The sequence below is a fragment of the Toxotes jaculatrix genome, chromosome 21 (genome assembly GCF_017976425.1).
Source record: "Toxotes jaculatrix isolate fToxJac2 chromosome 21, fToxJac2.pri, whole genome shotgun sequence".
Taxonomy (NCBI): Eukaryota; Metazoa; Chordata; class Actinopteri; family Toxotidae; genus Toxotes; species Toxotes jaculatrix.
The window spans coordinates 5,076,447-5,099,811 of NC_054414.1; the positions used below are offsets into that span (position 1 = coordinate 5,076,447).

General features: G+C 42.1%; 1 protein-coding gene across 1 annotated transcript in view; it reads right to left on the reverse strand.

Annotated features, from left to right (window-relative positions):
- The window catches only part of cacna1g (calcium channel, voltage-dependent, T type, alpha 1G subunit), a 201,722-nt gene that overhangs the window by 59,376 nt on the left and 118,981 nt on the right, over positions 1-23,365 (reverse strand). Inside the window, exons 11-15 of the mRNA XM_041067345.1 lie at positions 13,435-13,586; positions 12,665-12,847; positions 9,481-9,595; positions 8,111-8,266; positions 5,073-5,138 (exon numbers count right to left, since the gene is read on the reverse strand). Coding sequence (XP_040923279.1) covers positions 5,073-5,138; positions 8,111-8,266; positions 9,481-9,595; positions 12,665-12,847; positions 13,435-13,586 — 672 coding nt within the window. The remainder of the gene's footprint in view (positions 1-5,072; positions 5,139-8,110; positions 8,267-9,480; positions 9,596-12,664; positions 12,848-13,434; positions 13,587-23,365) is intronic.

A 23,365-nucleotide genomic window follows, 5' to 3' on the forward strand; every position in this document is an offset into this window, starting at 1 on the left:
ATTAGATGTTATATGTGATTTCATAGTTTGTTGATTTTAATTTAATGTCTTGTGTAAAGCACTTCATAACTTTTGAGGTTTGGAGTAGTAGTAGCAGTAGTATTAATTGTTGTAGTAGGATTGAAAGATTGGGGCTAACTTTTATTTAGCTATGCTTTAGAAATGTTTTAGTACATTACGTAATACCACTGACAAATGTTTACACATCAACTATTGCACGGACATACAAACCAAACACGCAGCCCACACCTACAACAATTTATCACCAGACAAGTTGTAAAAAAGTAGTAGTTTTAACCACAGCGAGAGCCTCTCTCCCACAGGACTCATCAACCCACACGCAATCAATCAGAAAGGACAGCTGTGATAAGACAAACCCAGTGGAGCATCAGCACTAAGCATTGTGGGCACTCAGCCTCATCTCCTCTCCTCTCCCTCTCTCTCTTTTTTCAGGTAAGGGGGGAAAAGAGAGGAGAGCAGTTGTGGGTTTGGTCTTGGTTCTGGTTCCTGCTGAGCAGTGGTCAGTTCCATTCATAGAGTAGCTTCTGGACAGTGTGAAGGTCAGTGTGATGGGGAGTGTGTGTACTCACAGAGAAATCAAAGCTAGGCCAGGGGCTTTGTTGTGAGGGCCTTGCAGTATAAGGATAAGGACCAGACCTGACAGGACCAGGTGAAGACCGATGGGACAACCTTACCCTCATTACTCCTTTCTGAGGCACACAGACAAAACAGCCGGCTTTATGGAATTAACCTGACTTTTGCTAAATTAAAGGGGGTTGTCATTTTGTGAGAGAAACACTGATTTTTTTTCCTTCTGCTACTCTCTGTTGCTGTCCTCTCTCACTTTCCCTTTCCTCTCTGTCTTTTGTTTCTGCACAGTCTTCACAGTGTATTTCTTTTTTCTTTTTTTAAACCTTTACGTACAACATCTTCAGAGGCGCACATTAATTTGTAATTTGGCTGTCAGAAAACAAATCCTCTAAAAAAAGATCCAGCTAGAGCGACTTAAAAAAAAAAAAACAACAAAAAAAAAACTTCCCCGCACAACTACACTTTGAACAACAAGAACAACAAAGAAAAGACATTTTGCATTTTTTATTTCCAGATTAAGGTATCCTGGGAGGAGAAGGAATTAAATAAGACTGGTAGGAGGACAAACCACCAGAAAAGTCTTTGCATTTTTTGCATGTAATACTAATTTGTGGAAAGAACGAGCTGTTAACAGGATTATCTTTCTATCCATGTGCTTTCAGTATGTTTGTGGTGAAAATACTGTTGGTTTGAGGAGAATTCAGCCAAGACTGGTGAGCAGAAGGAAGTGTTCTCACCAAGCATTAGACCAGGTTTCACTGGAGAAAGCAAAGGTGGAGATGATAGCTTTGGAGCAGAGGTGGAGCTGGACTCGAGGGAAATCCCTGGTCCTGAAATTAGCTGGGTTGTTTGGATAGCTTGTTTACACTCTGCCACCCCAATTTGGGCATGGTGGTGGGAGCAGGAGATGGGCCAGACCAGGCCTGCTGCTGATAGCCAGACAATAATAGACACCGCCAGCACACAGGGGGGATCTCAATTACATTGCTTCAGAAAGGGTGTAAATGGGAGACGGAGGGTGGCTGTTGATAGGAGGAAGGGGGGTAATTGTCTGTGTGTGTGTGTGTGTGTGTGTGTGTGTGTCCACCAAAATTGTATCCTACCACAGCTGCATTTGAGACTCATCAGCCTGGAATTGGATTGGATACCTGTGCTGTAGCAGCAAACCTCTAAATGAACACCAAGGCATTAATGACTTCCAGAATAATATAGGTATCTGTGGAGGTCCAGGGCTGACAATATTCATATTAAACTGTTTAATCAAAATCACTTTTACTCTCCATCTCTTAGCACATGGCAACATTTAATTTAAATTTTAAAAATCCAGTTTTCATTTTCACATATCAAGATCCACTAAAATGAAAATGAAAACTGATAAATTATTTCAAGTGTACAAAACATTACATTGAAATAATTTAGGGTTTCTCTTTTTCAAATAGGGAATGAGCCTCCTAATCTTGAAAATTAAAGACAAAGTAGATTTTTGAATATGAATTTGAAATGTGTCCTAAATTTAAGTCATTTCCCCTGAAAATGAAAGGAAGCAGGGCTAACTGCCCCATTTTTAACAATCTAAGAGCATGATCTAAAGCACATGGAGGAAAGTGCATTTCAAGTGTATCCAAATCCACTTTTGCCAGTTTAATGGCACATTGTTCCAAAGTCTCTTAAATAATCATGGGTGTGGTTTGGGTAATAAACCAATCAGAATGCCATCTCCCATTACCTTTAAAAGCCAGATGCGCTTGCATGTTGGCAGGTTGCTACTATAATGGCAGGTTTGCCAGGAAGTCAGAGAGAACTTGTGGAAGCGTGAGCAGATGATAACAGCAGGATTCCACCAAAGCTCCCTGAAGTGAAGCAGGAGGAGGAGGTGGGAGCGGTGAGCATGTCCTCATCCTCTGGCATCTCCGGAATTTCTAATTAATTATTCATTATTTTTAATCTTTTGCATGTTTGTGTGCTGCTGCGTGTCCCTGTGTGTGTAACCAGCGGAGTGTAAGCGTGCTGTGCACCAGCAGTGAAATACTGCACCACTGACTTCAGACCAGGTTTTTTGTTTGTCACTGTTTTGAGATGCCAGTGGCATCTGGCTGACCCGCACCTGAAAACTCAATGAAAACTACAGTACAGCTGAGGCTGATAGGAATGCCATCAGATATGTAGATATGTGGTCATAAACTAAAGTACTGGACAAATTAAATTTTAACCACTTAAGCTGTAACAGTTTATCTTGTATCCTATTTTTGAGAAATTACTGGCAGCTCTATTCTTCCAAAGTGTGCTAGTATATATAATGCACACAAAATATACACTGTTCAGACAGTTATAAGAGCCAGTATCAGACAATAAAACTATAATAACAGGTGTAACCCTTAGCCCATCCAGGAGACTCCACTCAAAATCCCCACTTCAAGCTCAGGTCCCCCGTGGCTCACTGTATTTCAACCAGATAAAAAAAACGGCTCTGAACTATTTGGAACATTTGCCCATTGGAAAAGTCTTGGATCAGTTCTGGATAGCATTCAAAAGTGTAAAATTAGAGGACATGAGGACAAGACTTACAACCATCTGTTTTTCAAAGGCCTCATTTCATAGAGTGCACTGGCCTTGCCTTAAGAGCCTGAGTCATGCAAACAGAGTCGATCCCCTCCCCCCCCTCGCTCTCTTTATTAGCTCTCATCCTCTAGTCCGGCTGGATTTATCTGGCTGTGCTGGGGCCTTCCGAAAAGCCGCCAGCCCCCCAAAGCCCCCCACCCCAACATCCTTCACTTCATCTCTATCCTCCAGCCAGATAAAACAGAGACTGGGAGAGGGAGGTTTTTGGCAGCACTGGTGCGGCGTTCTTACCCTGAGGCTGGAAAGAAAAAAAGAGCGAGACAGAGGGCTGGCGGGAGGTGAGCATTCAATGTGAGGTTTGATGTGGAGTCTGCTTTTAAAGAGGACAAGAAGAGAAGGAAAACACACACACTGCAAAGTGATGCAAAAGTTTAAGCCCTCTGTCGTCTCTCCTAAACCCCTGTGAGCAGTCGCTCGGTGCTCCTGTCAGTCTGAGCAGCACGGGCAGCATGCAGGAAGCAGGTTAGAGGACTTGGAGATGATGTGACACATTCTCTGGTAACCATGTTGGAGGTCGTCTGCTTTTGCAGACATGGGTGACCACAAATTGCTTTTCTACACTGTTCATTTCTGTACTGCTTTAGCAGAGACTGGCTATTTCCTACTGATAAAACCAGGCACAATTCAACAGGGATTTTCAGGGGCCAGTTTGCTCAAATTACTAAAAGAAGAAAAAAAAAACCTGTTTTTGTTTACAAAAATTTTTTTACCCTCAACAAAGAAGTCTGAATATTAAGACTTTATGTGGGGTTATAAGCATTTATATGTTTGAAGTACTTTACCTTTGTTTCTGGAGAATCATGTTTTTTTTTTTGTTTTTTTTTTACCCTTTAGTGTGGCAGATGGCTCCACATACCTAGACTGCAGTACTGGAGTCTCAAACCAGGTCTCAAGATGTTGTTTCAAGCTGTGTGGTCGTGTTAATGTTCCCCTATGACAACCAAGTATCTTCATTTTTCACGTGTGAATTATATTTTTAGCAGTTTTTAGGCTGATGTACATTGTTTCTTGTTCCTATCACATTTCTCAGTTTTTTTAACTAATATTTCTAATTTGACTTCAAATTGGACTCAGTTATGAGTGGTTAAATACTATGATACCCCTGATCAATCAGTTACAACATTAAAACCAGTTACAGTTTGTAATGTATATATATTATATTGTATTTACCATTTATAATACACCATTGTGGCTGATCAGTGTAGTTTCCTCATTCACCCAAATGTAATCCAAAACAGAGCTGATTTAAATCTCTTATCAAAGAGCTAGGTATCTTCTAACACTGCTGTTTCTCTTTTGTACTGATGATTCACCTAAGAGAGTTTAATGTCCATTTAAACCTTGGAAAAACTCCAGAAAGTCACCTGACACTGTCCAAGCAGACAGTGACAAGGCTTTTACTCTGCACTTCACTACTCCACTGAATTGGGTTGACAGCAGCAAAGATCTTAAAGTCTCAGTGGTTAAAGCTGAAACTGTATCTGCACGGCCTGATACCACTGGGAACAAATTAGAAAATACAGGGGACAATTTTGATAATTTGGGTGGAGTGGCCCTTTAAGGCACAAGTCAAAAAGCAATAACTTGGAGTTTTACCTGCAGTATTCTATATGATAATTACTGAACTGGTCAGTCTACTACACAAATATGATGCTGAAAAGAAAGAATAGGCATCAGTGAGCAATACTTCTGTAATGAACCTCCAAGCAGTGGCCATTGAGAGATCTGTGACATCACTACAAAGCCTCTATAGGGAAGGGTGAGGAGAACAGGTGGTGAGGGAGGGCAGAGGGGAGGACGGGGCCGGGCGGTTAGTCAATTAAATGCAGGGAGGGAAGGCAGAGCTGCAGTGCTGTACATACCCCTGAGTCTACAGGCAGCTGAATTAGGCTCAGCTGGGCATGCAAGTCCTCCCGCTTGGACACTTCCTACAGTGGAAGTGATCGGTGCAGCCGGACAGGAAAGGGAGGCGCGGACAGGAAAAGAGGCACAAAGGTGAGAGGTGGAACCAAAAGCAGTAGACAAGAGCAGAAGGAGAAAGTTAAAGGAGGTTCAGCCTGTGGTAACATTTGGACTCTACCATGCAACATGGAACATATCAAAGCAACTGTCCTGTATCACAGTGTGCAGTGCTGCACATGTGTACTTCAGCAACCTGAATTAGCTGAAAGCACGAAAAGTCAGGACAGCAAAGAGTAGAAGAGAAGCACAGCCATGTTTTACCCTCCAGTTGGTCCACTGACGTGTTGTAAGAATATCATTCACAAATGAAAATGATCTTGACACACACATTTTAATGACAGTGCAGAAAAGCTGTGCATCGTTCAGGACATGGAAGCATTTCCTCTACAGCCGACACGTTAGGTGTGTGTTTGCATATGTGTGAAATGTAATTATTGTGTTTATTGTCACGGTGAGAGGTCTAATAAAAAAAAGGATGACAACTATTTGTCTCTTTTCTGTTAATAGCTCTCCATAAAGAAACAGATTGGTCTGGTTGCACTCTCTGCAGCGGATATTGGATTCTGTCACATGGACACACTGTCCCAACCAGACAGAGAGACCCAGTGAGAGGAAGAGATGGATAACAGTGGAGAACAAAGAGAAATAGAGGACTGAGCAGATGAGGAGGAAGGAGCTAAACCAAGAAAATAAAAGCAGACAAAAAGGATAAATAAGATGATTTCCCCTCTGTCTTTATATTCGAAGCAACACGAACATTAAAAGCAATACTCTTTTTCTGTGCATGGCTATGTGAGAGTGTGTTTTGGCTCCACAGCCATACATCTCTCCTGGCTTGGCTCACGTCATTCAAGCACCCGTTCCCTAGCAACCCTGACGCAGGGAAAGTTTGGCCAACTAAAAATAAACTTAGTGTTTGCAGAAAAGGATGTAAAGTTGAAAAAGGAGAGGGAGAATTAAGCCGACCGCTCTGTGATGATACAGGAGAACAGAGGGGGAGAAGAGAACACAAGCTAATGGACCTTGGGAGTTTCCACATTTGGTTGTGAGTGTGTATAAGAGTGTGTGTGTATGCACTGTATGTGTTTTGGGAGATTTCTTTCTCTTTCCTCCTATAGCTCTCAACAGAAGTAAAACTTAAAGGTACACTGCAGGTAGTGTGCCCACGTAGCATTAGCTGTCAATCGTTAGCACTGTAAGTGGTCAGCAACATTTGGGAGGACCTACTGTGCTGTTAAACTTGGAATTGCTCAATTTTTTTGGTCACTTGGGATCAATAGAAGCAAGCTGTGACCTATTATCACAACTAATATGTTATCAGCTTGAGTAAAGTTGACGTTTGGAGAAGCTCCATAGAGCTGAGTGGAGCTCTAGCCTCAGGTAAGAGCAACCCCACAACACAGACGGGGATGAGCAATGGCTATCGAAGCCGACCCTCCAGATGGTTGACTGCCTGTGTCGCTGTTGGAAATTTCAAGTGAGAATATGTGCTATCTAAAGTTCTGTTCCATACAGATATTGCACCAATCAAATTACAGTCTCGATATCATCAGTTGGTACCAAACATTCACGCCCTCCCAGGAAACACTAACATTGTGGGGCGCCAAAGAACGCACATAATGATTTGTAAAGCCATCATCCTAAGCAGCTTGGGTCAACGCGCCCAACCCTGCATGTGATTCCATTCACCACAGTCATGCACTTTGTACAGTAGATAAGCACCATAGCAGGAGAAGCCCATTCCAATTAATCCATATTTTATGAGGCTGTCAGCCGCTCTCTCTGCCACCCCTCATCTGTTCCCCCTCCTCTCAGGTGAAGAGCTAAAGAGCGTCAAAGATCAAAGCAGAGGTGTTGTCACCCCTTAAAGAAAGAGAGGGGGAGACACGAAGACAGCCAGAGACAGACTGAATACTCTTATTTATTCTTTCCATCTCATCTCACCCCCCCATTCCTTTCTCTCAGTCGCTCTGTCTCAAATAAAGCCCCATATACTTCAAATGGACTGGCTGAAAAGTAAAGAGAGGTCGCTCAATGAGTTTCGACTCCTTTACTCCCTGTTGCCCTGAAAATGTTCAGAGAACCAGTTTTCCCAGCTGACTGTCTCTAAACAATAACAGCCATTAATCCACCTTCTTCTCTCTCTTTTTGCTGTCTCTTGCTTTTTTTCTGTCTTGGAGGAGAATCACAGACACTGTGCGGTGGTGGATAACATATCGCTTTTATTTTATGGCATCGTACAGAGTTGTATGATGGAGGGGAAAGAGGGCGAGGGGGTCATGAAAAGAAGGTATCCAAGCATGAGACTGATGAAACAGAGGATGTGGATGATGTGGGCTGATGCACAGTCTAGTCGAGCAGACATAGTTTTCATATGATGTTTTTTTATGGCATGACTGCATTGGCAAATAAGCAGAACAATAATGAGGATGACTGCTGAGATAGCGGGAAAGAGTGGGAGGAGACGAGGCTGACAGCGAGGTGAAGATGAAGAGGAGAGGAAAATGAAACGCTGCAACTAGTGTGATCTCGTGTCCTCACATAACCCGCCGCAGAGAGTGCAAGAAAAGTAGTAGTAGTAGTACGAGTACAGTGTTCATGAATTTGTTATGTAATGAACATCCATCCATTAGTGTTGTGTGTGTGCTTGCACTTAAAATTAAGCACATCGCTGAGTAATTTAGACTCATGTTTCAGTCTTTAAACCTCATTTTTCTAAAAGCTAGCACAGCAGAGTAGACACCGCAGGACTTTCACCTTACAGTGAAATTATTTGTGTTAAGGCCTGGAGGTGAGCCAGATCACTGTGATGTAATGTAAAAGAAGATAAACAGAATTTTAACTGACTTTCAGACAAAGTAGCTCAATAATTTAAGCTCTATGGTTTTTTGTATGCTAAATATGCATCAGTTCTGTGTATGCGTGACGAGCACTATACCTCTGTCTGGAAACCCTCAACCAAGATGGCCACCAGCAAGTTGAAGAGGACGTAGTTTCCAAAGGTCATGAGTGCGATGAAGTAGAGGGCAGCTACAGGAGAGGTGGAGGCCATGCCGTTGTATAACACCTTGTTCCAGTCCTCCTGGGTGAGGATCTGGAGGAGAGGAGAAAAATGATTAATGGGAAAATGCATACCACTGTCCAGCCAATTCTGTCGTAGCATTTTTTCTTATTAGTAATTCTTTGATTTCAGACAGAGGTAGACAAAAGCAGGCTTTTCGTTTTTAGCCAATTGCCACTGATTGTGCAGCTGGCATAACTGTTGCTGGGAGATTTTATCAACAGATTATCGATTTGATGGTACATGTACATGTAACGTAAATAATCTCCACTGGTTAATGATCCACAGAGACATGGAAAACAAAGAAATGGCCTTGTCCTTGTAATGCAGTGTAGAGCTAGTTAGTCCTTGTATTGTATTTTATATTATCGATCACAATTCCAGTGCAGAATTATATCTGGCATTTGCCTGTTCTGTTCATTTCAATAAAGTAGCTTAGAACTAAAAGTTAGTGAGCCATTTTATGTTATTTTCCTTTATGTCAAGAACACAAAAGGTCACAAATTCTGTGCTCCACCAGCGACACAAACGCAACACAAAAAATGGAAACGTTTTCATGACTATAGGTTGAATCAGTGAGGATTAAAGTCTCCCTCTGTAACACCATGAGAACAGACATGTCAGTGCAATGTTCTGCACAGAGAGACATGCTGGCACTTTACATGGTCCCTGATCAGACGTTTCATTGAATTATAAATAGTTACTATATTAAGGGTGATAAATACCATTCAGGCATTTTATGCAGAGATAATGGACGGATGGTTGGACTCCACAGAGGGCCTCAGAGTCACTAATCCAAGCTGACATGAGGCAGGAGGCAAGCCTGCTTAACCCATGTAACATACTCGGAAATGGAAATGAGACGAGTGGGAGAAAATGAGGGGACTAGATAAAGGCAGTGGGAGGGGCCAGGAGAGTGAAGAGGAATGCTTTATTTGATATATTTTATTTATTCAGGAGGAAATTGTCTTTCCAGCTTCCGAATGGGGACACGTTCAGTCAGCACCAATGAAGCAAGAGGATGTTAAGTTAGTTGCTTGAGGGCATTTTCAGCAGGTTTAGTTTGATCACACAGGAAGTTCAAGCTAGCAGATGGTGGATGAACTTGCATACCTTTAGGTCATCCTGCTGCTAAATTTTGATTAACTCAGCAGACTGCGAAGCTGCTGCTAATCCGGCCATTACACAGTGAAATGTGAATATTTAACAGAGAGTCAGAGGAGGGGAGACAGGGGGTTCCTGCTCACCTGGAAGACAGTCACTATGGCCCAGAGAAGAGAGTCGAAGTTCTTCCTGTCAGGCAGAGTGTCTTCAGCCCTCTCCGAGCCAAACTTACAACCAAACAGATGCATTCCCAGGATACTGACATAGGAAGAGGGAGGGACAGGAGAAAACAAACAGGAAAAAGAGGGATAAATGTTTACATCAGGCCAACCCATTAGATACAGTACAAATAAACAGAAGTTATTTGCTGAAAAGACTTGTTGTTTTGACTCCAGCATACTGATTATACTTGCAAAAACAGCTGTGGCAGAATATACTGAACACAAATGATGATCACTGCACAACACAAACACTTCCTAGACCAAAAAAGTAGCAAAGACAACAAAAAAGCCATTTATGGAGTAAAGTCTGTGAGGTAATAATTAGTCATTGGTACATAAACAGTTGGCCCCACAATGCATCGAGGCAGGGATGTTGCCAACAAACAGAGTGGAAGTGGAGTGCTTGTGCCAGGTTAAGTTCAGCACCATGGAGAGCGTCACAAACCATGGCAATGACACAGACTTTTTTTTTTCTTTTTCCCAGACTCAGACAAATGAAGATTACTGTCAGTAGAAACACAGATATAATTAATTTCAACTACTTTGGAAATTAAAGAAATAAGTCAACAAATATATGCTTCCTTCCTGTGAGTGATCCATCTGTGTGTTAAGCATGGAGCTAGAGCTGGGAGGCGATTCTTAGCTTATAGACTGAAAACTGGGTGAAACATTTAACCTGTAATCTGTACACAAACCACACTGCAAACATTCCAATATGAGGTTTTATAGGGAGCTACGAGGGGCAACTGTTTTCTTTGCAGCTAAAAACAGCTTATTCATCCACCCAAATCCTTTGTGCAGTGTCTCCTCTGGTTGCCAGACAACCTCACTGTGACAAGACTCTGGGAAGTCACAAGATCTTCAGAAAATAACTAGATCACTAACCCCATAACCACAAACTGCCATTTTTTTCATCTCTGTTTGAGGATAGATTGAACAACCTTTGGACTATCAAGATTTTTTTTTTTTACCATCTTCATGCTGAGCTATCACTAATCACTTCTGGCTCCAGTTCAATACTTAATGCACAGATATGACAGTGAGTTCGACCTCCTCATCTAAATCTCAGAGAACGCAAATAAGCATATTTGTCTGGGAGGCTGACACACTCTCCACGTTTAAACTCTCCTTTATGATAAAGCTTTTAGTCAGGGCAGCTTAGGCATGCCCTGACTGCTATAGGCCCATACTGCCGGGGGACTTCCCATGATACATTGCACTCCTCTCTCCTCCTCTCCATCTGTACATATTCATATCCCATTAATGCTTGTTATTAACTTGGTTTCCTCTCCTCTCTCTCTCTCTCCTAGTCACTTTCTGCAGGTATTTCTGCATCCGGAGCTGCAGAGCCTGGATCTGTGATTGTAAACCACCTACTGCCCCCGTGATCCTCCTCAATACCCACTGCTACAGTTATTATTATTATTATTAGTCTTATTCTTATTATTGTTATTATATGTGTCTACCTGCATTGTGCTCTGTTCTCTGAGCCTGAGCCCGGATCTGTTTGAGGTCCTGCTTGTCTCCTCATGGGGAAATGTTGGGTCAACCTAGACTCATATACACCTGCTCTACTCAATATTTCCCAAAGTTCTGAACTTTGAAGCTTTAAAACCCAATTCTATATTAGATATTCATGTTAGGTTCAGAGTACTCCTCTGCAGACTTTGTAGCATGGATAGTTTTTGCAGTTTAACATGTAAAAAAAAAAAAGAAAAAAAGAATTTGAGGGGCAATGGGTAAGACTGTAAATGAAGGAAGAATAAAGGAAAAAAGAATAAAGAAAGACATACTAGAAAGCTGCGCTCCATGAGACAACTACTCGGGGGTATTATGAACCAGCAGTCAGTCTGCTCTGCAGTCTGTCTTTTATTCAGAAACACAGACACTGAAGCTCGACTGGAGCTCAGGGATCAATGAACAGGCCTCTGCTGTGTCAACTTGGCAACTCTTCACTCAAATCAAGGCCTGTTTATCTATGCATATACAAGGCCCTTGGAACTCTGTGTGCGTTTATGTGTGAGTATGTGTGTGCACACGTGTGTGTGTGTATTGGACTGTACTGTACATGCTTCCACACCACACAGTTTAACAACCTGCTAAAATGAAGCAGAACAAACACACTCACACACGCGCGCACCCATAATAACAGGGTAAAATGAAACTGATATATTTACTTTCATACACATCATTCTGAGCTGCTCCAGCACAGTTTACATGGTAAACTGTATATGAGAGCCAGTCTCTGGAAACTGGAAAAAAAACAGGAATATCAAAACACACCAAATCCCTTTTACTGGAACTGGTAGCTGTTCGGTGCTTTGAAGAGCTTGTTAGACAGTTAGCTCATATTTATGTAGCCATTTCAAACAAAACAAATTCTCGGACTGACGAGTTTGCCCATGAGAATGGGATTTATGAATCAGATTTGCCAGTTAATTGGGTGTACCTGGCTAAACCTAACACAGTCTGACACAACAGTCCTGCAAGAAATACTGTTTTCATTTTGGAGGCTCTAATTTGCTGTTGAATTGCATGGCTTTATACAGAAAGGTGTTTGTTTTATTTAGCCTGCCCCCATTGGTGTAAATGGGGTGGACAGAATAATAGAAACACCTGTCAATATAACACAGTACAATTCAACAGCACCGCAGACCACTGTCTCAAAAATGACGATGAGGATGTTAAGCCTTAACTATAAAATCTTTCTTTCACCTGTTCCCTGACCCAATCTCCAGTCTCTCACTGCTGCTTTTTCAAATTATGAGTTTGTGTATCAGATAAGTACAGAAAACCTCTGTCATTCTGATGTTGCTGAAATGAGCCACACTGTTTGACCAGGCAGAAAAAAATGAATGCTGACAAAAAGAGGGAATCAGTCCTGTCATCCCTCTAACTGACATCATTCTTCCTGTCACATGTCTGCACTGCTCTTTGCTCCTCATGCAGAAGTTATCATGTAATTATCTGTTAGTTTACTTTCATTTCACACCTTTGTGCCTTCAATTCCATTTACAGAATTTGCTTCACGGTCACTGATTGAATTCCCTTTGGTTTAACTCGTCTTCACACAGACTTTAACATCAATTTATTGTTATTTATTTACCTGAAGATGAAGATAAAGAGCATTAGCAGCATGCAGAAGGTGGCCACGTTGTCCATGGTCTTCATCAGCACCACCAGCTGCCTCTGCAGGGCCGGCATGAAACGCACCAGCTTCAGCACCCGCATCAGCCGGAAGGTCCTCAGCACGGAGAGACCACCGCCCTGATGACCGATCTCCCACACACTGAGAACACACACACACACACAGATATACAACTGAGATTCACTTTATCACAGTGAATTAATGAATATTGGCATTAAGATATTATGAAAACAATGGAATCTAAAATATGATAAAAAAAGAGTTTGTTTCTTTGTTCATTGTATTTAGCTGAATAACATGAAACTAGTGGCTAATTCTCCCTTCAGCTGCCATTTGCTTCATTTGAAACCGATGTGACTGACAACCGAAGTCTGAGATCTCTGCTAAAACAGCAACAGGAAAATACTTTTTTGGAAATAGCAAAGCCATTATTCCAGTGGTGTGTCATGACTGTGTTTACTACTGAACTGCACTACCAGGCTACAGCCTGCAGCAGCACTCTCAGAGACCATGCTGTTTGACCACTCTATTTACTGTCCACATCAAAATGGTGAGGTCATATTGTTTTTCAGGGCTGTATTTGGATAAATGTTGTTGGATGGGAAGTTAATGTGTTTTTCTTGTATAATAATAACCGTGCGTACGTAAAGGGCCAACAGGTTGTGTGATCCAAGTGGCAGTATTTTAAAAACAGAAACTGAGAGCTGGGAGTTTTCTCTGCTCCTCACCTGATGACCACAATGATGCCATCGAAGATATTGTAGGGATTCTTGATGTAGCCAAAGGGCCCATAGACCAAAATCTTCAACAGCATCTCCAGAGAGAAGAGGCTGGTGAACACAATGTTGCTGATCTCCAACGCATTGGTCAACTCTTCAGGCTGCAGACACAGACGGAGAGAGAAAAGGAGGAGATGGTTACAGATGTGCATGAAATCTGTGCTGATGACGAAACAATGAAAATCAGTGGACTGGAGAAGCAAGATGTTTATAAGACGACAGCAGCAACACCTGCAGTGTCACAAGTGCACAAAGAAACATGCCAGTGACTTCATTCAATTCAAATCTGACAAATCTGCCTATTCACACAAAGCTACTTTCTCTCACATACAATACACACACACACACGCGCGCGCACACAACCTTCATCTCGCACCAGGACTCGCACACACTGCTCACAATACCGCTGCTGAATATGCCTGGGACGTCTGCACAAAGCTCATCAGAGAAATGGGCTGCCACTCACATCTACATCAAACATCTGGTGTTTGTGTGTGTGTGTGTTTTGTGCCTGTGTGTGTGAGTGTGTTACAGCATTTGAGCGTGGGTGTATGTGTGCCTGAAAAAAACAGTGAGAGAAAAACAAGCAATGAGAGCAAGCAGATAGACAAGAGCAAGAACCCGATCCAAAAGATAAAAGGCACAGTATGTAAATCAGACGTCTACAGTGAGTATTCATAATTATCGGTGAGGAGAAAAGAGCATATGTGTGTGTGTGTGTGTGTGTGTGTGTGTGTGTGTGTGTGTGTGTGTGTGTGTGTTGGGGGGGTGGGGGGCGGGGGGTTTGCTGTTATGTGTCTGTGGACTGTGGAACACCCCAGACAAGCTTTCATCTCTATGCAATAAACAGTTTACAACACTCAAACATGGTGTCTCACACCCACACACAAACACACATTACACTGACATGGCACACTGGATGGAAGGTGTTGAAGGCCTGATCTGTGTTTGCATGTTCTCCATCATGAATGTGTAAGCGAATGTGTGTACGTATGTGTGTGTGACTGCCTGTCTTACAGCCTCAGCATCCCACTGTGCGTGCGTGTGTGTGTGTGTATAAATAGAGACGTCATCCCGACGGAAACATTATCCCCCAGGCTGAACCGGGAGGTAATGTAACATAATGTAAACGCAGTGTGTGTCATTAAGCCTGTCCTGGTGGGCTGCCACTAATCACTATTCACCATGACTATTTAAGAAGTGATTACCCAACACTAGCATGGATACATAAAGGAAGGAATACAGAGATTAACATTACCAGTTGAATAACAGCTCTTTGTGCTGCATTACAGCACCAGTTTGTCTACAGCAGTTAAGCAACAGTGACAGAACAGTCGTGTATTATGAGATATCGTCATTGTCATGTGGGAAAGATGGTGCTTACAGTATCCCTGTTTTAAAGCCATAAACATTAAAAATATTATTTAATTTGTAGAAAAAAACAAAGAATCATAATGATAATTTGATATTTTACAGGTGATTATGTACCAGAAGAGTCTCAACTGGCTTCCTAGAGTCGTATGTGGATTGTTGTTTTTTACACTTTGGGTTTTGTACATATCAAATAAAAGAGAAATAGTATGTTAAGTAATGAGCTTTAGAGGTGCTGGTAGACGGATTTTGCTACTGTTGGATAGGGTGAGGCTGGCTGTTTACAGTCTTTATGCCAAGATAAGCTAACAGGCTGCTCGAGTAGCTTCATGTTTAACGGACAGATATAAGAGTGACCTTCTTACCTGACACTCCACCAGATTACAAACTGGGACCACATCTGTCAGTGATGATGGGTGTGGACGCAGGTGCAACAGACTTGCAAACTTTTAACCAAAAACAGCAGTGACGCCTGGTGTTATGTTACCTGTTAATTTCAGCAAATATAAATAAAAAGAAACTATTTACGTAACAGCAGCATGGCAACAAAGCAGCTACTTTTTGAAATTTTGTGGTTGAAAGTTGAGATGGGTCATTTGTGGGTGCCCAGTGTCAGACTGTCAAAAGCAACCACCGTCTGCAGAGAACTTCAATAAGAGTGTCTTGACACTTTTAACTACGTTTGAGCAAGTCAACACTTACAAGTCATTGCTTAGTATTAAGTCATTATTCCCGTAAGACCTGAATTTAGCTTTAGGCCCTGAGGCAATGATGAAGAGCCGAGCAACATCAAAGCCTAATATTACACAATAACTCAAAGCATGATAAAATACCCCAACTGTTATCAATGTAACTTTTAAGAAGAGCCCTAATATCTAGTTGAAGCACTTTTGACTGCTGACTGTGAGAACTGTGTTTAAGTACGAGTCTATCATTTTCCCCGGGGAAAGATCAGTTTGTGTGATTAGCAATCAAACAGTGGCCACTTTGAAGGGTGGTAAAACATCAATACAACATTAAACATGCTCAGCTTTAACAGTTTTGTCCCCCTGAGCTCAGAAGTAAGAGCCACAAAGCTTCACCAGCTGAAGATTTCACATCAAGCTACCGGCAGAATCAATGTAAATGCAGCAGAATCAGCATTTACGGTGAAAAACATTTACTGCAGATTTCAAACTCGAACAAATTTGATGCCACTGCTGTTCTAAGATGAGCCGTAAATTTAAAAAAGCAACAAGTAGTTGTATGGAGAAATAACTGGGGAATAAAATGACCTGTTGTGCTTTTTAGTTTACATATGACCATGTAGTACATCTGCTACGTTTAAGGGGCAGTGTAGAGGATATGTAGAGAACAGATGACATCTTTCCTCTCCTGCATCCTTGTTAAAAAAAAATAATTTGCCCACCGGCCTGCAGCTCCAGCCAGTGAACCCCGCTTTCGGAAAAAAAAAAAACAAGCTCTCTTTTTCATCTCACCTCTTTGTCATTGTCTGTGTCTCTTGTGTCTGTCTCTGGGTTCACAGACACAGACAAATCTGTTTGTTTGATCCCACCGCTTTATTGTGCCCATTCAGTTACACCGAGGAGCGCGACGGCGGCAAATCCTTCATACATTGCGCACACACATTGTGCGATTAAGAAAGGTTCAAAGGGTAAACAAACGCAGGGGAACTCAGATGTTTGTGTGTTCTCTCAGATGAATGCCCTCACACGCAAATACGTAGAAACGCACACACAAACAGACACACACACACCACAAATGCACATTTAGGTGTACCCAAAGTTACACTAATAAGCATGTGGGCAAACACATCCACAGGCCACACGCATAAACCCACACAGTGAGCTCTACTCCCACACTATTACCATGCATGCACACATACTGTATGCACAAAGCTCTGCACCGACTCACACTTGTGTGTAAACACACACATAGAGCTGTATAATAGATGCAGTTGATAAGCCAGAACAAGAAGTACAGTTTTTATGAGGTGAGACTTGGACTGCAGACATCTGGCCTTGAGACTGAGGTTCAGGTCATTATTTTTCCCCCACTGTTTCTGCTCTGCTATTGTTCCAGCTTTTATATTAGACATTCCTCAGACATCATGCAAGATTACTGCAAGAGAATGAGACCATAAAAGCCTTTCTCACACATAGAAAATCGCACAGGAACACACAAGAGACATGGAGGTAGAAAACTACACCCACAACCGCACGCACACACATGCTAGCATCACCAAAGGTTTGCAGCCATTAGAGCTTAGCCAACAGGAGAAATTTCTTAATTGACTAATGGCCACTGAGGTGTGCATCCAACCTATAGAGAGAGATGAATGTGTCCACATGTGCGAGTTTGTAAGTGAGAGAGAGATGTTCTTGCTTTTCTAATTGCTTCCTTCGATGGCTGCGTCCTAGGTAATGAGGCAGCAGGAGCATTAGGAGGTAAAGTGTGTTAGATGAGGAATGGTGTAATCTGGTTAGCGCTAATGTAATGTCACCTAATCTGATGTGATCTAATCTAAACGGGATGCTGCGCTGCGCTCCGCTCCAGGCTCTCAATGATGCAGCACCATGCCTGGTATGTGTGTGTGTGTGGGCGTGTGTGTGTGTGTGTGTGTGTGTGTGTGTTAGTTTAATCAAGTGGTTTGCTTAGGCATACCACAGAAGAGGAAATTTCAAGCATGAAATGGAGAATGATACACTCTCCATAATGGTTGGTTGGTTCTGATTTAATAATAATGATGAGGATGATTTGTCTCAGATGACTGAATGATCTGAAGGTCTGCATCAGCACCTTAACAGCATTTCAGGAAGAATCACACAGGGTTAATGATAATGAGGATTTTAATGTGGCTTTTTGGATCTATCCAGGGTTGACCATGGTGCTGCAGAAGCTACGTGGTGTTGACTGGATACAGGGGGGGAAAAGTTAGCCTAGCACTGTCCACAGGTAACAGAGTCCACCTACCAGCACCTCTAAAGCTCATGGATTAACACGTTATGTCTCAGTTGTTTAATCTGTACAAAAAAACAAAGTATAACAACATCATTGTACAAGTGGTTATGTCTGTGATTTCTTGGCCAGCAGAGTCTCAAGGCTGCCAAGAAACAGTCTGGCATGTTGCCCAATGTAAAACAGCAAACTGTCATTTTCACACTTTGTACAGCTTCAGCAAAAACAAGGTATAATGTGTGAATCGGTGGCATGTGGTGACTTGTACAGATAGGAAAGCAGAGCAGAAGACCCAGCTCTCCGTTTTGACTCTTGGTGGCATCTTCACCTTCCTGCCCTCCTTCCTGCCTGAAGAGGTATTAGGATTATTCCTTGGAACTGACAGTAAACACATCAAATGTGTAGTACAGAGGAAAAATGTCTAAAAAATCCCTTCTATGGTAATCTTCAAAATATTTACCATTAACTGACAACGCCACACTCCAGTGACAATGAAGAATCCTGTATTTTCTTGCCTCAGTATGTTGTCTCAGACTTCTCTAACTTACTGCAGATCTTGCAGAGAACCCTACTCCCCGATTAACAGAAAGGAAAAGATATTAATCTGACAATTAGCAAGCAGAACAGAATTAAAAGCCTTGGGTATTATGCTACATGGTTAACTGTAAATATGTAAACTGAATTAATATGTCTGTGAAAGCTTTCTTTGTAAAAGGAGCTGCTCCACAATGCATCCTAATGACTCGTTGTCACATACGTTGACCAAGGTGATTAGTAAGACAACTAAATACCAATTTGACATTAAATCAGTGTAATTTGTGCATTTACTTGCTACTGCTGCCTCTAAACCCTTAGGAAGTTTCCACCTCTGCCTCTGCACATGTGTACACTAATGCCTACAATATCATAACAAGCTCAAGACCAGCTTGAATAAAACGGCAGCTGCGGAGCAAGAGCTAGACAGGAGAACTTGCTAAAGACAGGCAGCTATGTTATTTGACATCTCACTGAACCAGGAAATAGCTAAATCTATCATTTGATCACTTCATTGATTCTCCCTTTTTGATTTCATGGCCTTCAGGGCTGGAAAAGCCCTCCTTCTATAAACCAGGATTAGGAGCTGTTGTTTCGCTGTCTACGTCTCACCATTGTACAAATTAGAAAAACACTTTTCTTAGGCCTATCTTGGAGGATGGCCAGTGTCTTCAGATGCCAGCTCTGCATTCCACCGGCAGGGCAGGATAAAAGCTGAATAAATATTGTCTCTGGTTGAAGCAAGAAGCACAGCAAAAGGGTTTTTCCACTGTCTCTCTTGGTTTGGCAACAGGAGAAGCAAGTGTGTATGTGTATGCACAATACTGCACGAGAATGCATGACCAGGCCTTCAAACACATATAAACACACTGACTATTGTACATTAATTTCACAGCCTATGGAAAGGAAACAAGTCATAACTTTAAATCAATGTTAATGTCAGAACTTACAATAAACCTGAAACTAATCCTACCACTCCGATTTAAATGTCAGGGTGTTTTTATTTTGAAGAGAGACAAAAACAAAGAGGGAAAAGTGGCTGAACCACAGGAAGAAAAGCCATCCCCATTCACAACAACATTCAGTCAAACTACATCGACCTCACTGACAAATCTGTTCGAAAATCCTTATTCTACCGCGGGTCCCTGTGCCTCACAACAAGTTTTCAAGCTTTCTGTTGTTGTGTATTTTTCCACGTACAGCCCCGGTTGCACCCTCAGTTTCTTGAGGGAGGGGGGTCTCTCTTTCTGTTTGTACTTTGGTTTGTGACCAAATACCGGCAAAAACTATTGACATTTGCCTCAGCCAAACTTTTTGTTCTGTGCACAGCACCATTGTGGCGATTAGAAAATATTAGCATGGTAATGCACAAAACTGAGATGTTGCATGTGGTAATTATCATAGATAGACAGTGTTTTTTAGCTGCAAATGTCTGCACTTGGGAAGAGTGTACCTCTGCCCGTACCTCCTGACCCTAAAACATACCCTTCTCAAAGTGGATCTTTCTCTCCTATTCTCATAAGAAAGTGACGAAACAGGATCAAACACACTGCTGAACAAACACCACCACGTATCACCGTTGAGCAGCACTCAGCGTTTAAAAACCAATTGTATGTACTTTCCCTTTCAAGCGAATACCTTTCAAGGTTGATAAAGTCAAAACGTCGCCCGCGGGGAAATGTAGACAAAGTGACCCAAAAGTGACTTCAGATAAACTCTGTGCCCATGTAACAGCTACACGCCCAATCAATATTCATGTCAGCGCTAAAAAGCTTCCACTATAACAGCAACAACAATTTCCAAAAACAGGAACCATGCACTTCACCCCACTTCTCCCTTGACACCTCTGTCTTTTTCTATGCCTCTTAACTTCTCCTCAAGCTATTTTGGCATCAGCGCTGCTCATGGAGGGAGTGGTAAGGCTGACAGGAGAGCTTCAGAAAAAGGAAGCAAGGAAGAGGCACAGACTGTCTCTCTGGCCACAAAGACAAAGGGAAGTTTCTTATGTAAAGCGAGGAGAGGTTGACCTTCCCAAGTAAATAGACTATGGGCTGTGTCACATAGTTGGCAGACACACAACTATTCCATCAGCTCCACCATAAATGGTAACACTCTTAAACTGTACGGAGAGATAAAGCAGACACCCTCTCCCCACTCGTCCAACCCGTCCGCCTCCACTCTTCCACCCATCACCTCCTCTATCCCTTCACCTCTAAGTCCTTACACTCTGTCATCCCTATCCAACATGCTATTTAATCATCTTTTTATCCCTCCATCTCTGCGTCGCTCCCGCGTTTACATGCTGCTGCATTTACCTCATCTGCTGCCCTCGTGGCGACACTGTGTATGCACTGCCTCCCGTGCAGTGTTGAGTGTTTGTGTGGACGTATTTGTGAGTGTGCATTTAAGAGATAGGAAGCAGACAGGGTGCTCTGTTATGTGTCATGGGCAGCAAGTGTTCAGGCAGTGTAGCTGCATACACACTGATGGTGTAGGGTAACATGTCTGTGTTTGAAAGACACGTGTGTGGATGTACAGTGTCTGTCTATTCAAGAGGCCGGTTTATTTCTGAGAGGTCAGAGGTCATACTGAACTCGTATGCTTCAGTGCCAGTCCCAGAAAGTACAAGCCTTGAGATAAAATGCCAATATTTAGTGACAAGATTTAAAGCTCAAAGTTGTGGCTTCAGTAAAATGACAAAAAGTGTCTTATTTTAGCTGCCTGTCCAGCACCAAATGACAGTTAGTGACTAACTAGTGAACATAGTGTAAATAATTTAGCAGCTAAAGGAGCCAGATATTTTTTCATTTAAGACTTTGCTCTGGATATTTTCACCTGTAACACAAGCTGCTCCTAAATCTTATTTACATTGATTGTTTAATGTGCGCACAAAATCATCTCTTTGTGGATCCTCCTCAGGATTACGATTTGGGCTTGGAGCAAAGACCCCAAAAGAAGAAAGAAAGAAGGTGGAGCTGCGAAGCCAGAGGTTCCTGATTATATCTGGCCAACGGACATTTTTAAACTGAAGAAATTTGCTTTAGATTTTTAGCAAAGAGCTACAGAAGAGAATTTAATCTAAAAACGCCATTATGCGACTTGAGGCCTAAAGCACAATATTTTGACACTGTTGTTCATTTGAATGATTATGTGCAAACAAGACTATTACATCCGTCTTCACACAAATTAATGCTTGCCAAGGGAGCCATAAGTTTTAAATCACTGTCAGCTTTGGTTTTGCTCCAGACCAATACTCCTCATAGCTTTGGATCGAATGGCATCTCAGTCAGTGCTGTTCAACTGCATGGGCTAGCAAATCCAAGGAGATCACATCCCATTTAAACCACCCAGTCAAACCTTTTGCTAACTTGTGAGCTTACCACCATCATTGGAAGACTACTTTCCTTCACTACGTGTACTGCTGTGCTTAATGGCAGGTTGTATCAAATTAACTCAGTTTAAATCAACTCAATTTGCACTTATTTAAAAGTCTTTTCAAGTCTTTTTTTTCTTTTGGTGACTCTCTTGAGACCTTATTTACATATCAGATAGACCCCAAGGTTGGGAAAGGATGCAAGGAGTCTACATTTGATGGACAAAGTACGACAGTAATCAGTTATAAAGCTGTGCAGTGCTGACTACAGAAGCTGAAACGACAAAACACTTTGTTGTCGTCATCTGATTTTACAGTAAAAGTGGAAGCTGCACAGGGTATGCACTGTGTGCAGAAAACTCCAGCAGAAAACTTGGCTGGTGAATGTATGGAAATTAAAACCTCCATCTTCTCCATGTGGACAGAGTTACAGAGACAAACAGAGACTTAGTGATCCTCGTGTCTATTGGATGTCGATGGGCTTGCAATCAATGAAGCGTCTCAGTAAAGTTTTCAGCAGCCTGTCTGGAGGCTGGAGGGATCCATGTTACCCAAACTAGGAAAGAACAGTTGAGAGAGAAGCCAAAAGGCTGAGGAGGAGGGAGATAAGGGGGGAGGGGGAGGAAGCTGAAGGAGAAGAAGAAGAAAGACTGACAAAAGAGGTGACAGTGAAAGCTAAAAGAGAATGAGGAGAAAAGGAGGAGAAAGAAAAGTGGAAGAAAAAGGAAACACAGGAAGGGGAAGAAGGAACAGAACCACAATAAAAAGAAGGAAGGAGAAAAAGAGACAACTGAAAAAAGGTGGAGACTTGAAAGCTGTAAAACCTCCTGTGTGTGTATGTGCTGAGGATATTTGGCATCTGGATATGTTTATAGGCACTGGGTCAGGGACCGAAAGTAACCCCGTAAAACCTGGCCAGGCTTCAATCTCCCACTACACACCTACACATCTACACACCTGCACATGCACGCACACACACATGCACAAACACAACACTTGTGTCACTTGCCTTACTTGCGTTATATAACTTGCAACAAAATCACACATGCCAAGAAAACAAAGCCTCAAACACAGTGCGCACTTAAAAGCTTAGCCCTGCATTCGGCAAGATTTGTAACGCAAAAACCCTCATTTCATCAGACACGTCGGAGAAGAAAGCTGAACGGTGACAACATGAATTTTTGATGTTTACACAAATCAAAGTGTGAGCTATGAACACCGGAAGGAATTTACCACACGTGCTTTCTGCTGCAGAGTGATGCCTATAGCAAAGGATGGCTGAACCTGTTCACCACTTCCATTCCAACAGCAGTCCTGTCCCCTACAAAACAGATACTGCAATTTTCCTTGATCAAATATGTTTTTACAGTTGATTGCAATGTAATGTTTTTTTTTTTATAACTGGAACTATGACATTGGCTACAGAGAACAGGTGTACAAAGGAGACTGGTTCACATCGTGGTCACATGTGCTGTTAGCTTTTAGGCTACAACATCACTTGGTTAAAATTAAGGGAAGATAAAGGTTTTATTTTAATCCTGAAAAAGTGAATGTCTCATGCTTCAGGTCAGCACTGAAACTAGAACGCAATGTTTTTTCTAACCTTAAGCAAGGGCTTTAAACAAAAGCCTAAAAAACGTTAGT